This window comes from Gopherus flavomarginatus, chromosome 3 (assembly GCF_025201925.1).
Source record: "Gopherus flavomarginatus isolate rGopFla2 chromosome 3, rGopFla2.mat.asm, whole genome shotgun sequence".
NCBI classification, from domain to species: domain Eukaryota; kingdom Metazoa; phylum Chordata; order Testudines; family Testudinidae; genus Gopherus; species Gopherus flavomarginatus.
In genome coordinates, this window is record NC_066619.1 from 232,032,347 (window position 1) to 232,050,767 (window position 18,421).

Here is an 18,421-nt window from a genome sequence, read left to right on the forward strand (position 1 = left end):
AAAATCAGAACCGATGCCAGTAGCCTCATGTGTCCTGTGCTTGACTTTACCCCAAGAGCATGCCCCACTACCCTCAGACTGTGACAATTTATTATGGCTTATTTTTTTAATTCCAGCATTGTTAACCTACTCCCAACTAACAAGACAGACCCTCCAGGCTTCTGTGAGGAACATAAAAACCCATCAGACATCAGTCACTGAAGTCTAGAAGGAATATCCCCTCCTAGCCCCAAAAAGGAAAACTGGCTAGGCTTACATCATGCCTGGTGTATGTCTACACTGCGATAAATGACCCGGGGCTGACCCAGGTTAGCTTACTCAGGCTTCTAGGACTAGAAAACTGCAGTGAAGATGTTCGGGCTCAGGCTGGAGTATGAGCTCTGGGATCCCAGAAGTGGGGAGGGTCTCAGAGCTTGGGCTTCAGCCCAAACTAGAACATCTATACTGCATTTTTATAGCCCCTCAGCTGGAGCTCCACGAGACTGAGTCAGCTAACATGGGCGAGCCACAACTGTTTATTGCAGGGTAGACACATCTCTGGAGAACCGGCCAGGCAACTACAAAAACAAAGAAGGTTGAGATTGGTGGGAGCAATCTGTGCAAGCTTACCCCAGCCCAGGCACTTTTTGTCCCTCAGAAGGAGAGAGACACAGGAGTGACAGGAACCAGTTGACTCTCTCAGCCTCCCCCAAATAGGCCAGTCACAGCCTAGATGTGATGCCTAGCATTAGCCTTGTACAGGCTTTCCACATACACCTGGGGAAGTGGGAAACGTGGAGCAAGCAGACACCAAAAAGGACACCAAGGGTTCTAATTCCCTGGCAGTTCAGCCAACCTCCTCTCCCTGCACATTTTCCTCTCAGCTGGGTGTGGGTGCGAGGGAAAGACACTATACATAGCTGCAATATTTTACACCAGTGTCACCTGTGCAGGGAATTTCACCAGAATTATCTCACCTACGGGCCAACAAAAACATACACAATAAGTTATAGGAAGAAGTGATTGCAGCAGAAAGAGCTCCTGAGACATTTGGATTTCTTTCTTAAGGAGAGGATTAAAAGGTCAGGTACAGAAGCAGGAAGGAGGCATTAAGATAAATAAGAAATGAGTAGGCATGCTGGGCCAGATGGTCTTTTTCCTCTCTTCTGGAATTTTATTAGCATTCAGCAAGGATTGTTCATGAGTAACCCTTTGCTTGCAAATGCTCCAACAAAGTATGCAGCATGGATGTTGTAGTTTTCCCATTTCAGAAAAGCAGAACACCACATTTGTTGAAAACAAATCCCATTGAAAAGGGGGTCAGTTTGGAAGCAAACTAAACTGTTTGTAGAAGGGATCAGAGAAAAGCTACACCAACCAGTCAGCTATTTGCCTGTATTAACATAGTGGTGCAAATTCATCCTTGTTCTAACTCGTCTGAAGTCAAGAGTTAGGGATGAATTTAGACCTCAAATACAGGTAATTGCAACACTGTGAGCTATCTGTCCACTGCTTTATACAGAGTAGTTTATTAGTAATGTTATAATTCTCTATTATCAGAGGGGTAGCCGTGTTAGTCTGGATCTGTAAAAGCAGCAGAGAGTTTTGTGGCACCTTGTAGACTAACAGACGTTTTGGAGCATGAGCTTTTGTGAGTGAATACCCACTTCGTTGGCATGCATCCGACGAAGTGGGTCTTCACCCACGAAAGCTCATGCTCCAAAAACGTCTGTTAGTCTATAAGGTGCCACAGGACTCTTTGCTGCTTTTACATAACTCTCTATGAAATTAAACAAAACATTAAGAAACTGTGCAGATTAAAACATATTATTGAAAAGTGTTTGAGGGTGGCTTTTTGAAGGTTGATTTTTGAACTTCGAAAGCAGGAAACATCTCACTTTTACAGATTCCAAACTTACCAACTTCACTAAATTATAGGATGTCAACATACGCTGCAATCAGTCTGTATTAGATTAATCTAAATCAGGCACTGATGGTTTTTGGAGCATCCATCAGTCTTGCAAACTAGAATTGAGAGAATAAAACTAAGAGTAATGAGCAATAATAATTAATTGCTCAGAAATACAGAGCTGATGGCCAAATGATCTCTAAGGTTGACAAGAACGGAGGACAGGAGAGATTCTATTCATTGTGCATTGTAACCACAAGTGAATGAGTCCAAAGCAGCACATACAGAGGTCAAGCAGATAACCATTGGGGTGATCAAACACCATTAGTGATCTTTCTAAAACAATTATTGAAGCATGTGTACTCTCATGATACCATTTGCAGGACTATGAATGCAAGAAGAAAGATGATGCTATCAATATCTTTCAACTCCCTGGCAAGAAACAACCTCAAAATTCAATCCAGACACACACCAAGGACTTCTCTATTCCAAAGAAGAGGTAACGTATGTGTGTTCACTATAACAATAGTGTGAGTATTGTTTAGGGGTTTTTTTGTGTTTTTTAAAAACAAAAAAAGTTAGTGGAAAACTCTTACTGGAGTTTTGAGGAAGCTTGGGACAGTTGCCAAAAGAATCAAAGTAAACACAATTAATAACCCCCAAAATGTGGTGTGATTTGAAGCAGTAAACATTGCTACACACCATACACCTGATCCAAACCCATAAAGGAAAGAAATGAATATGTAACAATACATACCACCTTCTCCTCTACTCACAAAACAACTACCATACATCACAGGCCATGTATCACATTGTTAAGTCTGCCTTTCCCTTTATGCACACACTCTAATTAATTAATTAGAACCTCTGAATAATGGACACCTTGGGAATGGAGGTTGTCCATAACTCTAAAATGGTCTATAACTTTGAACAAGACGTTAGGGATTTCAGCCACAGTGGGGGGAAGAGTTGGGAGGGGGATCGGGGCTTCTGACTCTAGGGCTTGCCAGGGCTCCCAGCAGGGGGTTCTGGGCTTTTACCTCCAGAGCACCTAGGGCTCAGAGCTTTAGATTGTGGGGAAGGGAATGCTGGGGCTTAGGGTTTCAGCCCTGTGGCTCCACTCCAGGTTTCAGCCTCATGGTGGGTGCCAGGGTTGAAATTGGTGCTCCCCTCCTAGCTAAAGCCCTAATGACCCCCACGGGTCTGAAGCTGGGAATGAGGCCGTGAGGCTGAAGCCCCAAGCCCCAGCGCTTCCCCCGGTCTAAAGCCCTGGTGCTCCTGAGGGTCAGAAGTTCCCAGCCCCGCCATCCCACCTGGAACCCTGACAGCCCCTTCCTGCAGCTGCAGCCCCAACCCCGCCATGGCTGAAGCCATGAGCCCCAGGGCTACAGTCCCAAGGCAGTACAGTATTTGCTGATTTGTTTTTCGTTTGTTTTGTTTCCTCTGCTGCCTGATTGAAGACTTCTGGGATGTCTGTGTGATAGTAAGTCCGTAACTCTACTGTTTGTGTCTTTGAGGTTCTACTGTAGTAATTATACTAGACATGAGAGAACCTGAAAAAGTTTGGAGTGAGGGCAGGAGGGGAAAAGAAGTTACATTTACCAAAGTGTAATATTTTTCCTTCTATTCCATACTGGAAGAAACTACTTATCACTCCAAAAGGATTTTAATTATGAACCTATAACCTAAGATTTCTAAATAATTAATTTTAGGTTCTTGCCTCTAACTTACACACCATTAAGAGACTATTAAGGGGAATAAGTCAATAGCTTTCTGATTCCATCTTCCCTCTTGTCATAAACAGATAGCTAAGGGTTAATGTCTCTTTCATCTGGAAAGGGTTAACAAACAACACCTGACCAGAGGACCAATCAGGAGACAAGATACTTTCAAATATCGGGGAGGGAAGCCTTTGTTTGTGGGGTTTGGCTTTGTTCTCTCTGGGTCCTGGATGGGACTAGAGGTGCAACCAGGTTTCTGCCAATCTCCCTGCTACAGTCTCTTATCTATTCAGAATTGTAAGTAAGAAAAGGCGGTCATAGTCTTTTAATTTGTTTTTTTTCCATTTGCATGTGTGTACTTGCTGGAAGTAGCTTAAATTGTGTTTCTGCTGGAGAAAGTTTCTTTCTATTGTTTATAAGTTGAAAGACCCTGTAACTTTTTACCATCTAAAGTGTAGAGATAAACCTTTTACTTTTTCTTTCTTTTTTTATTTAAAGTTTTGCTTTTTAAGACCTGTTTGATTTTTTTCTCCTAGTTAAGGTTCAAGGGAATTGTGTCTGTACTCACTAGGAAATTGGTGGGGAGAAGGGAAGGATAACTTTTCTCTTTGTGTTAGATTCATGCAGATTGAATATGTATGGCCTCTGGGTGAGGGGGAAGAAGGGAGGGGGAAGGTAACACTCCTCTCGGTGTGGTGATTCAAGAAGTTGAATCAGGTGATCTCCTAGTGTTCCCAGGGCGGGAAGGAGCTGGGATGGAGAAGGGAGGGGAAAAGGGCATGGTTTATTTCCCTTTGTTGTGAGACTCAAGGAATTTGGGTCTTGGGACCCCCAGGGAAGGTTTTTGGGGGAGACCAGGGTCTATCAGGCGCTGTACTCTAAGTCCTGATTGGTGGCAGCCTATCAGACCTAAGCTAGTAATTAAGCTTAGGGGAATTCATGCTAGTACCCATATTTTGGACGCTAAGGTCCAGAATTGAGAGTTATACTATGATACCCCTCCACACCAGAGCAATAAAAACAAAAAACAAAAACAAACACACCCAACAACTTTCCCTTCTGTCTATGGGCCTCATCCAACTCCCTCAACTTCACTGAGAGCTGTTGGAAATTAGAATACCATCTGAACCAGGAATTGATACTTTAAGAATACCAGAAAAAATTTCAAATTAAATATTGATACCTGCAAAGAGTACATATTTTAAATGATTAAGGCACTTCAGCCTGTGGTATAAATCCTGAATTGCCCAAGTCAATGAAATTCAGGAGGTGGACAGGAAAACAAGGCTAGAAATAAGCAACAGTTATATGAAGAACTAAGGATACCCAATGAAGAAGACTGCTTTACTTTTTAAATTAATTTAGCTATGGAACAATTTGACCCAAACCAACCAAGAAACTGGTTAACCATGATTTTAAACCAGTATATTAAAAAAAAAAAACACTCACCAATAGCACTTGGTCCAATACAAGATATTACTTCTCCCTTTCTGTGCAGTACACACTATGTAAATATATTACACACAAAAAACTGCTAAAAAATATGAAAGGTGCAAAATCAGAATCAAGACTCCCCGCCTATACAATCTTAATTTGGCCCCTTTGGGTGTAGCATTATGAGACCGTCTTTAATTATATGATCTCATACTATTTTTGCCACAGGACCCCTGCCTCATTCCCTGCACACCAAGTGGATAGCTATTTGTGATGATTGGCAGTTGTGGGGAGTCACCTACTAGTCAGGGGGTTAGGCCCTATGAAATGCAGCAGGGGAAGGTGAGCCCAGGCTTTCCCGCTGCAGAAGGCTCTAGCCTTGGACTTGGGAGGCCTTAAGGCTGCTCTCCCAGGGCCACTATTCCAGGGCAGCATGCAATTGTCTTAACTATGAGACAACTGCATGCTGCCCTGGAGTACTGGATTCTATCCATGCCTCTGCTGCAGAGTTCCTGTATGATGCTAGGCAAGTCACTGAAAACAAACAGTTCACAGGTGGTTGGTACGTACATGTTCCTCACTTTCTGGGTCCCTGACCTGAGACCCTGGGGTCTGATTTGAAGAAGCGCCGAGTGCTCACAGCTACAACTGAAGTCAGTGGGAGATGTGCTTTGAATTATGGTTGCAATGCACAGACAGACAAATACTCACACTTCCTAACTTTTGAGTGTTTGACTATGCATCATTAATCATTTTCTTTTAACAGTTCTTTTTGTTGGTAACTTCCTGGGTTTAAACAAACAAACAAACACCAAAAAACCTGAAAAAAACACAGCAATCCCATCACATGGCATCACACCAACACCCACATGGTCATTAGCATGGTTGGAACCTTTAGATCTCTAACACAGACCCCGTCACAGTAAACGATAGCAATAGTAAGTTTCCAACCTTTATGTGGACCAGTTCTAGAAGGGGTTGAGGCACAGTTTCCCAGTGGATTTCACAGATATTTGCTGAAAGCAGAGAAATGGAGAGACCTTGGAATCTTGGGTCCCATTCTGGGCTCTGGAAGGGAGCATGCTCTAGTGAGCACAAATTCTTCTTGTCCACCCCAATCTCAACCTTTTCTGTCACATACCCTCTAACCTGTCCCTGTCCAAATCTTGTCTCTTCCTCAACTCTGATTATTTGTCCCATTCTCCTTGCCTACCCAATCCTAGTCTACATTCCTCAGGGTTCTCATCCCAGTCTCCCCATCCAGGCTTTGCTGTCCAAATCCTAATCTCCCTGCTGACTTCTAGCCTCTCAGAGTCCCCACGTGGAACCAGGTTCTTCTTTTCCCAGCTCCTTGTCCAATGTCTCTTTCTGCTCAATGGCTCCCAGCTCCAGCCACAACCCAGTAATTCCCAGCCCTGTTCTCCTTGTTAAATCAGTCCATATCGCCTCACACCATCCCAGCTCCTCAGCTGATCTGCTTCCCTCCTCTACCCAGCCAACTGGCTCCCAGACTTCCCCTAATCACCCTTATTAACTCCCAGTGCCAGTCTCCTCACATGCAGTTCCAACTCCTACTGTTCTTGTCCAACTAGTCGCAAGCCACCCACTCCCACAGTCTCCTTGCCCGGATAATCCCAGTCTCATCAGAATTCCTGTCCCAATCTATTACATTCTCTCCTCTGGTCCAGCTTTTGTCCACACTGCATTCAAATCAGATGAATTCCTTTTCCATCATGTCAACAGGGTCACTGAGAGCACAGAATGGATAGGCTCCCTGCTCTCAGTTCTCGTGCCCAGTCCTAACTTGGTCCAGAATGGCTGGGAACAGCCTTTACAGAGAAAGTATTTCTGATCCCCCATAGCCCAGGGCTGGAGCACACTCAGTTTCTCTGTGGCAATGGCACATGGACAGTCCTGTCACATAGAGGAGCTGTGAGAATATGGAACGTGCTCACTCACTCCTGGGAATAGTACAGGATGAGTCTGGTCAGCACTAGGATCTGCGAGAGGCTCTGGGTGCATTTCTCAGAGATGTTAGCTGATAAAATCAAAGAAATCTCTGTGCAAGCGTGAACTGCAATTTTTTGAAGGTTTATGCTTTGGACAATTTTTGGCCAATTTTCCCACAGAAGTGGCAAAATACACATCCCTGACAAAGGAGGCCACCCCCTGCCAAATTTCAAGTCTCTGATCCAAAGCATGGAGGCACTAGAGCATTTCAAATAAAAGATCAATATCTAGATGTTTTTTCCATAGATATGTTCTCAGAAATGGCCAAACTACTGAAAACTGACTTATAACTGGAAGTGTCAGGCAAACTTAAAAAGTGATATTACCAATCCCACCTATATCATACACAATAGACAATAGATATATACACGTGTGTGTACAGACGCTCCCGAGATTATGCAAGACCCGACTTATGCAAATTCAACCTTACGCAAAAAGTTGCATAAAGCACAAATAAAATTTTCAAGTTGTGGAAAATATTGCATAGTGCATGGAAACACAAAGTACTGTACTGTAGTGCGGTGTGTGGAGGAATACAGCATTAGCATCTCCTACAAGGGAAGACTTTGCGCTCTCACAGCCTCTCAGTCTCATGTTATTTCAGTGATACTGTATTTCTGTTATTTCATCCTATTATTTCATTCAAATCATGCCTGGAAAGCCACCAAGTGATAACAAAAGTGCAGGACCAGGTTGTAAACGAAAGAAGATTGGATTTAGAGCAGAAAGTGTTTGTTTTTTTATAGTTGCACAATATACATTTCCAACTTACGTAAAATTTGGGTTACGCAAGGCTTTCTGGAATGGAATGATTGCGTAAGTCGGGGAGCATCTGTACTGTATTTTTAGATAGATTTTTACCCATTGTAAACCAGAATTTTTCTCTCTACTGATTTGGGTTAAATTGTTCCATACTTAAATGAAAAGTATGGATCAATTGTTGTTCTAAAGAGTTTCTTGTGTGGCTTTACTGAAGGTCATGGAAAAAGAACTGCATGCTGCTTTATTTAAAAGAAAAGGAGTTCTCTGAAGAACAAGTCAATGTCTTGTATAGCAGTGATACTCAACCAGTGGTCTGCAGCCCCCAAGGCGGCTGTGAATCCTGCTGCTGAAACCCAATGCCCCAAGCAGAACTGAAGAAGGGAGTGGGTGAAGACAGGAGCAGTGCAAGGCTGAAACCCCAAACTGCTTCTCCCCCACCCCCTGCTGAAACCAGGAACAGTGCAGAACTCCCTTCCCCCTGCCTCGAAGCCAGGAGCAAGGGCTGAAACCCTGATGCGGGCTGAGACTTTGAGCTCACAGGCAGCGTTGAGGGGGCACAAGGCTGTTGCCTTCTGAAACTGCAGTGTCTTGCCCAGAGTGGGGCAGTCCTGGGGTTTGATATTGTTTTGATTACATTTCTCCTAAATTTTAAAGTTTTGACAACCGTAATCTCTCACTTACAACCTCCTGCTATAGGAGGATCACTGTAAAGCCCTAGCTTGAGCTGTTATATTAAGCTGCTTGAATTTGACTGCTGACATTCAAAATATGCTGAGTAATGAGACACATTCAAGCAGGTCAGCATATAATATTTGCACAACTTGTGTTTTTTCACACATGCAAACACTAGTGGTATTGAGAGCCTTTATTCATGTGGACTGTGTTCTTGTACACTTTTTCTAACTGCAGTAAGTTATAGATAAAAATATTAGAAATACATATGCAACTATTTCAAAGCTTTTAGGGGAAAGTGAATTATTTGATTTTACTACCTAAAACTGCAATAAGTACAGTTGATAAGTCCATGTAGCCATATTTTAGAAGCAAACTTCAGCTGCATCCTTACTGTGAACAATCAACTGAAAACTACAAATATTATTTCTCAAGTTCTGTTTATAATTTCCTGCAACTCTGTGCATATAGGAAAGAAAATGTGAATACATTTAAATGGTATGTTTTACTTATGGAATGTTATTAATATATTAATCATTTTTGCATAATGTCTCAAGCAAATTTAATATGTCACTTATCCATGTTGATATGCAATAGCAACTTCATCTGCCTTCGCACCAACCTTAATTAACCCACCACTAATATAGTGATATATAGGTTTTTGAATGGTATTAATTAAAAGTGAGTCTGCTGTATGTACATTTTATTTCTTTATCATAAGTCATCAACATAGATATCAGTGCTGACATAAGAATGTCAGCTTCTGACCAGAGATAATTTGGGTTTTTTTAACAAAAGAATAATTTAATATGTAATGGAGAGTCTCTCAGTGAAATTCCTTTCAGGGAGAGATATACAAGACTATGTTTGAAATCAGCATTACAATACACAGTCTCTTATAAAGATGGATTTCACCCGGGGTGCTGAGAGTCAGGGTACGTCTAGCCTACAGGATTATTCCGATTTTACATAAACCAGTTTTGTAAAACAGATTGTATAAAATTGAGTGCACGCAGCCACACAAAGCACAATAATTTGGTGGTGTGTGTCCATGTACAGAGGCTAGCGTCTATTTCTGTGGGTAGCTATCCCATAGTTCCTGCAGTCGCCCCCGCCCATTGGAATTCTGGGTTGAGATCCCAATGCATAATGGTGCAAAAACAGTGTCGCGAGTGATTCTGGGTAAATGTCGTCACTCATTCCTTCCTCCATGAAAGCAACGGCAGACAATCATTTCACGCCCTTTTCCCCTGGATTGCCCTGGCAGACGCCATAGCATGGCAACCATGGAGCCCGTTTTGCCTTTTGTCACTATGTGTACTGGATGCAGCTGACAGAGGTGGTACTGCAGCGCTACACAGTAGCATTAATTTGCCTTTGCAAGGTAGCAGAGATGGTTACCAGTTATTCTGTACTGTCTGCTGTGCCATTGTAAATTGGCGATGAGATGATGGTTATCAGTTGTTCTGTACCGTCTGTTGCTGTCATGGGTGCTCCTGGCTGACCTTCACTGAGGTCGGCCAGGGGCGCAAAGACAAAAGTGGGAATGACCCCCCGGGTCATTATGTTGTATCTAAAAATAGAGTCAGTCCTGCCTAGAATATGGGGCAAGTGTACTAGAGAACCAGTGTATCAGAGAACCAGAGAGCACAGCCGTTTTGTGTCAGATCCCGCAGAAATGATGAGCTGCATGCCATTCTAGGGGGTGTCCCTGCAACAACCCCACCCGTTGGTTCCCTCCTTCCCCAACCCTTCTGGGCCACTATTGCAGGGTCCCCCTGTTTGTGTGATGAAGTAATAAAGAATGCAGGAATAAGAAACACTGACTTCTTAGTGAGATAAAATGAGGGTGAGGCAGCCTCCAGCTGCTATGATAGTCCAGGCAGGACATTAAACGGTGGAGGGGAGAGGAGCCCAGCATCCCGCTGCTATGATAGTCCAGGCAGTACAGAATCTTTTCTTTAGACATAAGGGGGGGCTGATGGAGTTCAGCCCCAAGTTGCTATGATGAGGATGGTTACCAGCCGTTCTGTACCATCTGCTGGGAATAAACGAGAGTCATTCCTATTTTTACCCAGGTGCCCCTGGCCGACCTCACCTGAGGCCAGCCAGGAGCACTCACGGGCTGATGACGAGGACAGCTACCAGTCCTACTGCACTGTACTGTCTGCCACTGGGGAAGGGAGGGGAGAGGATGCTGCTATTCATTGCCCCAGCACCATGTCTACCAGCAGCATGCAGTAAACACACAGTGACATTGAAAAAAGTCAAGAAACGACTTTTTCCCCTTTTCTTTCACTGGAGGGGGAGGGGGAGTAAACTGACGAAATATACCCTGAACCACCTCTGACAATGTGTTTGACCCTACAGGCATTGGGAGCTCAGTCAAGAATGCAAATGCTTTTCAGGGACTGTAGGATAGCTGGAGTCCTCAGTCCCCCCTCCCTTCCTCCATGAGAGTCCATTTGATTCTTTGGCTTTCCGTTACGCTTGTCACACAGCACTGTGTTGTGGACTCTATATCATAGCCTGGAGATTTTTTTCAAATGCTTTGGCATTTCATCTTCTGTAACCGAGCTCTGATAGAACAGATTTGTCTCCCCATACAGCGATCAGATCCAGTATCTCCCGTACGATCCATGCTGGAGCTCTTTTTGGATTTGGGACTGCATCGCCACCTGTGCTGATCAGAGCTCCACGCTGGGCAAACAGGAAATGTAATTCAAAAGTTCGCGGGGTTTTTCCTGTTTACCTGGCCAGTGCATCCGAGTTCAGATTGCTTTCCAGAGCGGTCACAGTGGTGCACTGTGGGATACCGCCCAGAGGCCAGTACCGTCGATTTGCAGCCACCCTAACCCTAATCCGATATAGTAATACCGATTTCAGCGCTACTCCTCTCGTCAGGGAGGAGTACAGAAACCAGTTTAAAGAGCCCTTTATAATCGATATAAAGGGCCTCGTTGTGTGGATGGGTGCAGCGTTAAATCGGTTTAACGCTGCTAAAATCGGTATAAACGAGTGGTGTAGACCAGGCCTCATTGAACTGTAAACCCTGTATATAATGGAAACCACTTCAAGACAGGTGGTGCGGCAGCACCCCTAGTTCCAGCACCTATGATTTCACAGAATCTCAGTGGGAAAATGTACTTTTCAGCAGTCACTAATGTAGTCAGAAATGGAGATAACAGAATATATTTGAGTAGTCCAGTGCAGCCAACAGGAGCAGTAATTGTTTTAGCACTTCCATTTCATGTGCTCTATTATGATTCAAGTCAAAGGAGACAAATTCTGCTCTGAAATACATTCTGTTCAATTGTACGGGATGCAAGTTATTGCAAAATTTGTCTCAGGTTTTTAGACTATCTACATTGTTCTGAGCTCTTTGATCTCCAAAGATTCACAATGCACTCTTCCTAGCATACCACTGCTAGTGAGCTCTTTGAAACTATTATTCAGCCCTGTATGTATAAATTTTGCCGTTGAAAAACCTAAAGGTTACTGGATTGATCTTATGTGTGGGGGTGGGGCGGGGGAAGGAAACCCACCAAAACCCCTTGAATACATACACAGTAAACTAGTCAAATACGAATAATTCAAAAAGGTGAAAAAACTTGTTTCTTGAACTAATTCATGAGAAAATGTAAAGATGTGGATGCAGTCATTTAAATATATGCTGTCTCTATAAAAATAGAGTATATTGTTCTTATACTTCATTTAAATGTCAAAAACAACTATAACATTCATTCTTTGTCCCATTTTTATTCTTATTCCATTCAGCTATGTTTGTTGTAAAACTTTTTAGTGATACACATATTGAAAGATCCCAAAGCACAACTGATACCCGAAACATTGCATCATAATTTTCAAGGATTGACTGAGGCACCTGGCAAAGGTATATAACAGTGACCTAAGGCAAAACAAGAGATGCCTCTAAAAGTCACTATTCTTACTTGCAGCAAAATTCTGAATGAATTTAAATGTGTCTTTTTTGACAAACATCCACAATTAAATTCACATGTAAACAAAAAACAATTTGAATAAAACAATGGTCTCTTTTAAAAACAAAACTAGTTTATCATGCATAGCAACGCTAATATTTTAATTACTAACATAACTTATGTTATTTGCAGAGGGATGACTTGAAAGAGATTTAGTAATGACGCAAATTTACTTATTCTTTAAGTCAACATTACAATAACTTTTATTAAAGACATTTAACAACCTGTTATAACTTCATAAATCAGTAGAGTAAAATACTTAAGGATTCAATTTTAAAATATTTGTAATGTTTTCCTTAACATAAGAATATTGCGGAAGCATTAATTCATACAAATAGTGAGCGCTATTCCATTACCATTTGCTGCCAGTGCTATTTAAAAAATTATACAGCATACAAAGTATACAAATATGCTCACAACTGAAGAGAGATTTACTAAAATGTAAATCTCTATCTTATATATGCAAAGAGAGTTTCCAAATACTGCATAATTACATTCATGGTAGATAGCCCTTTGAAAGTGTGCTTAATTAAAAAAGGATGTGCTGAGACAGAGTAACTTATAAGGTAAGTAACAACAAATAGTAGGAATCTCTTTGGTAAGTACCATATTTACTAGTATCCATTTTTAGAGTCTTTATAGCTATCTTTAAAATCTGGAAATATGAAATATAGCTTGCTTATTGTTTCCACACACTTCACAGATACAGTCCTATATTTAAACTCTTTGTTATAATGAAATACAATACCAAGAAAGAGCCTTTGATTGAATAAGTTTAACAATGCAAGAGTTGGATTTAACAAATATTTTACTTAAATTCCTGAACTGGATTAAAACTGTTTAAAGTGGAGTTATAACGGATATACATTGAATATATAAGAAATGTAATTTTCTTCATTAAATAAGCTTGTATTAACGTTAGTTTCTGTTGCCTAATTTGATGTTCAGAAATAACTAAATAATTGGATACTCTTTTTATAGGGTATCTAGCATTATTTGGTAGTGATAATGTTTAGTAATTAAAATGTAGAAATTAAGTGAAATTCAGCTATGACCACTATTATTTTTAGTCTAATTAAATAAATGGCACTAGGTCCCCAAAATGCACACAATACCAATGTAAGACAATGGCTACCTGTTTTTATAATAATACATTGTTTATGAAGCATACATTGATCAAGATGACAACTCAGTTAATAGAAAATTAGCTACAGAATATTTATTAAACACTATTAGTGATAAATAGGACTTAGCACAGAAAGGGTAACTTCCCCTCCCCCCCCACACACACACACCTACTAGCAGATCAGTTTCAGTGCCATTATTGTCAAGCACATTAAATTTTCAGGATGCATGGTGTGGTTTCTAGGTTCTCTTTAACCCCTTGAACTGTGTTTTTAAAATTAGGCATTTTATATTTAAAAAGCCAGAACAGAAACATTAATAAAAATATTCTGCAAACTTCTACAAACTAAACATTTTTATTCTTCTGTTGTGAATCTTAATATTAGCAAAATTGGTCAAAATGAAATGACAGCATTCACTGGAGATCTGCTAACGTTACAAGGCAACAATTTGCATGGGTGGTTCATTCGCCCCCTACCCCCAATAGAATGAAAAATGATTAAACTGAAGAAATTGTGTAGGAAGACAGATGAAAACCCAATTTTACATCCAAAACACCATAATCTTCAGTTTACCTATTCCAGTTCTTAGGGAAAAGGTAAAAACCAGAAACCATGGATTATATATTTTAACCATGAAAACCAGCAGATTTCATAACTCATTACAATATGACAGCAGAGGTTCGTGATAAATGGCTTAGAGGAGGTTAAACAAAGCAATGTAGCTCTTGAAGGTGATAGTGTGGAACAAAAGTCATGTTTCTGAGACCTCTTGCTTTTCAGCAAAGGAAAATGAATACAGGCTTCTGGGAAATGCTAACAAAGGAAAATATAGAAGAAATTTAAAAGAACCAATCCAGCTATTAAATTCTCAGAAAGCAACAGAGTAGCACCTTCAATGAACACTTAGAGACATTCCTATTTTTTTATTTAACAAAGATAGTTTTATAGTAGGGGATACTGTCTACATTATCTTTTTTCTGATCTATTCATTGTGCATCCAACTGCTACTAGTGCACATATTCTTCGCAATTTCTTTCACTGATATTAACAGGGAAATATCACAGGTAGCAAAACTGATGCTAAACTCACAACAAACAATCGCACGCATCTCCCTTAATAATCTTCAAGGAAAGACTAGCCATGCCTAACAATAGAAAATAGCCCTGAACATCAAATAGCCCTGACAAGCAGGAAACGTTGAGTAGAAGCAAAGAGATGCTAATAAGTGAGAGACAAGGTCAGGATGTGAGGAAGAATAGTACAGTGCTACAGCTTTCCGTGTGGGGAAAACCTAACTGCTGCCGTTTACGCTGAAACAACATTTGTTAGTGGAACAGGAACGTCCTACCTCTTGCACTCCTCTGTTTGGTGAGCAGCGATGTAGTGTAGAGTGGCTTTCTTTTGCGATGGATGCAGCAGCAGCCGCCCTGCCTGTCTCTTAAGCAGCCTCCATTGCTCTCCCCGCGGCTGCCACACCATGGCAATGCAAGCTCAGTCACTCCAGTGATCACATGCTCCCGTCCCTGCAACCCATCAGACCCAAGTTGGGCAACAAGAAAAGGCACGCTCCCGCTGCCTCGCCAAATGGGAGACTTTGGGTGAAAGTTGGATCCTGCCAAATTTGTACAGAACTGCTCCTACTGGGGAAAAAGGTAAAAGTTGGATTCTACCAGGATCCCAGTGATATTTGTACCAAGCCTCCAAATTCCATTGCTTAAACAGAAATGTCTAACTCAGGGGTTCTCAAACTGGGGGTCAGGACCCCTCAGGGGGTCACAAGGTTATTATGTGGGGGTCACCAGCTGTCAGCTTCCACTCCACCCCATACTTCATTCCAGCATTTATAATAGTATTAAATATTTTAAAAGGGAGTTTTAATTCATAAGGGGGAAGGTCACACTCAGAGCACTGTGTGAAAGTGGTCACCAGTACAAGAGTTTGAGAACCATTGGTCTAGCTGCTCCTACTACACAAATAAACCAACCCTGATTGGTTCTGGTGCACTAGCACAACAAAAACTGGGTTCTGGCCTGCTTAAGTAGACAACAAGTTTGGCTGCTTCTACTCCAGCAATGAAACGCAGATACCAAAGCATCCCCATTCAGCTGAACAGAAACCCTGGCCCGTCACCCCATCATCTGGCACCTACTCTTCAAATTCCACTGCCTAAACAGAGACTATCTTTAGCCTTTGCTATTTACCAAAAAAATGTGGACACCAACACAGCTAGGTGCAACAGCAGAGCAAAACCTAGATCCAGCACCTGATAGGCATTGGATCCTTCCCAGGCCCCCTCCCCCTCCCTCTCCCCCAAATTCCACTGCCTAGGTAGAAAACATGTTGAGGCTTAGGAGTGACTAAAAAAATCCAGACTCTGATGCAACTCTCAGCAATAGTGCCACAAAATCTTGGATCCTAGCGCCTTACCAGTTTTGGCCCCAGAAAGCACACCATCAGAATGGAGAGAAAGTGTTGCTTCTACTGTTCCACCAAAAATATCTGGACCCCAATACACACTTGTACAAGAAAGATGCAAAAACTCCAGCGTAGCACTTGTATCCCGCTGCTGCTAAATCTAATGTTTTACTGCACACTCCAGGTTTTAAGTCTAGCCTTAATACTTACACAGTTTCTGCTAGTCCACCAGAATAATCTGGATCCCAGTATATTGTGGTTCAAAACCTCTCCAAAAAGGGACACGGTTAACTACTACATAGCATACAGTGTACACATACCACTGAAACAGTAGCAAAGTTAGCTATATGTATTGTAAGTAAATGTTAATAATCAAGTGCTGGAAATAGTTCTTTGATCTGAAATGTTCCATAAGTGACCAAACACAGGAGGAATGGTGCTCACTTACTGATTAGCTATTCAACAATGAGGATTTTGTTTTATCCTCATTGTTCAATGAGCAGACATAGGCCTGATTTACTGCACACTATTCGAACCCTGCTCTGAAAGACAGAATTATTAATTTCCTCGTGAGTTTTTCCATGACTTTCACCACTACCATATCTGAGTGCTTTACAAGCATTAGTTTATTTTCACAATACTCCTGTAAGGTGAAAGAGTACTATCCTCATTTTAGAGAGGAGGAGCTGTCACAGTTGCTCCACTTACCACTGGTCTGGCGCCTCCATCTTGTCATTTCCAGGGATTAGCTCTTGAGGCCAACACCCTTGTCTGCAGCTTGCATGCTGCCACTCTGACTCCAGTCTGCAGCTCCTCTCGCTGCAGGACTCACAGCATCTTCTTTGTGATTAAGCTCTCTGGCTAGGTCACTCAGTGTTCCCCCTTCTGGGTTTCAACCCATTAACAGTCCTAGGCAGTGATGAGCTCCCAAAATCCTAATAACTGGTTCCCTACTGGGTCCTCGGCGGCACTTTGGCAGTGGGAGGGGGGTCTTCACTTGCTTTGGGCTTTTGGCAGCATTTCGGTAGCGAGTCCTTCACCCGGAGCGAGTGAAGACCCCGCCGCCACTAAAGTGCCTCTGAAGACCCAGTAGGGAACCGCACGGTGAGTACAAGCCCCACGTACCTGTCTCTCCCCACCCGACCCCACATCCTGTCCCCAACTGCTCCCCTCAGAACCTGCAACCCATCAACCCCCCCTCTCCTTATTGCCTGACCACCCCCTTCCAAGACTCTCCACCCTAACTGCCCCCCAGAACCTCACCCTCTGCCCAACTAGCCCCGCTTCCTGTCCCCTGACTGCCCCGACCCCATCCACCACCACCCCAAAACACCCCTGGGACTCCCACACCTACCCAAAGTCCCCATTCCCCAATCGCCCCCCCAGAACCTCCACCCCTTTATCCAACCCCTCCTCCCAGCCCCAGCCCAGCCTGGCCCCCTTACCATGCTGCTCAAAGTGGCAGGAGCTGCAGAGCTGCCCAGAGTGCTGGTGCCGGCGGCACGGAACACTGCGGCTCTGTGAAGGGGGCAAGCGGGGGAGGGGCTGGGGGAGCCTCCCCAGCTGGGAGCTCAGGCGGGCTGAACAGGACGGTCCCATGGGCCGGATGTGGCCTGCAGACTGGAGTTTACCCACCCACCAGCCCCTTTAATAACCAGTTCTACACTGGCTTCTAAATTTAACAACCAGTTCTTGCAAAACAGTGCTAACTGGCTCCAGCTCACCACTGGTCCTAGGCAATCTTCCCATTTTCTGCCCCAGTTCCACTCCCTCAGTGGCTAATAGGGGAACCCAGCATGCCCTCTACTCTGAGTTCCAGCCCAGGAACCCTCATCTTAGCAGTTCTGAGCTTCCTCTGTCTGCTCAATCTCTGGACTGTTTCCACTCTCTAGTTCCCCTTCTCTCTCTGGTAGGGTACCAGCTCCAAGAATCCTCCTCCTTCTTCTTCCCAGGGAATAACTGCTCTGCCTTCCCCACCCAGAAACCCAATAGGTACAGCCTTTCCCAGCAGCCCCCAAACACTCTCCCTTTTCCCCAGAGTTTCTTCCCTTTCTCAGCAGTTGCCCTTATCTGTAGATAGCTTCCTGCACAGCTGAGCCTGTTCCTAATTAGCTGCCTCCAGCCAAAAGCTCCAGTATGAAACCTAATTAACTCATTAGAGCCACCTAGCCCAAGTCTACTCTTGCAGGACTAGTGGGGGATCTCACCCCATCACAGGAGCTGTGGCACAGAGTTTAAGGTAAAATATGTGCATTAATTTTGGGTGCCCAATTTGAGATAACAAGAACCAGAGAATTTAGCATTATAAACAGGCCTTTTGTGGGCCTAGCACCAAACATATTTGTGGACCCCCATAGGTGCAATGCAACATGGTGTGGGGGAGGTTGGTTTCTG

The 18,421-nt window shown here is 43.0% G+C and overlaps 1 protein-coding gene across 3 annotated transcripts in view; it reads right to left on the bottom strand.

Moving 5' to 3' along the window:
- CRACD (capping protein inhibiting regulator of actin dynamics) overlaps window positions 1–17,075 on the bottom strand; it is a 226,454-nt gene extending 209,379 nt beyond the window's left edge. For 2 of the 3 annotated variants that reach the window (XM_050947335.1, XM_050947333.1), the window contains exon 1: window positions 14,961–15,118. Coding sequence is in view for 1 of the 3 variants with exons in the window: in XM_050947334.1 (XP_050803291.1) it covers window positions 16,736–16,763 (28 nt within the window). In the remaining 2 variants the exon portion in view is untranslated. Of the gene's footprint in view, window positions 1–14,960; window positions 15,119–16,735 lie in introns of those variants that run through there. The other variant, XM_050947334.1, reaches the window with a different exon arrangement.
- Window positions 17,076–18,421: the final 1,346 nt, after the last annotated feature.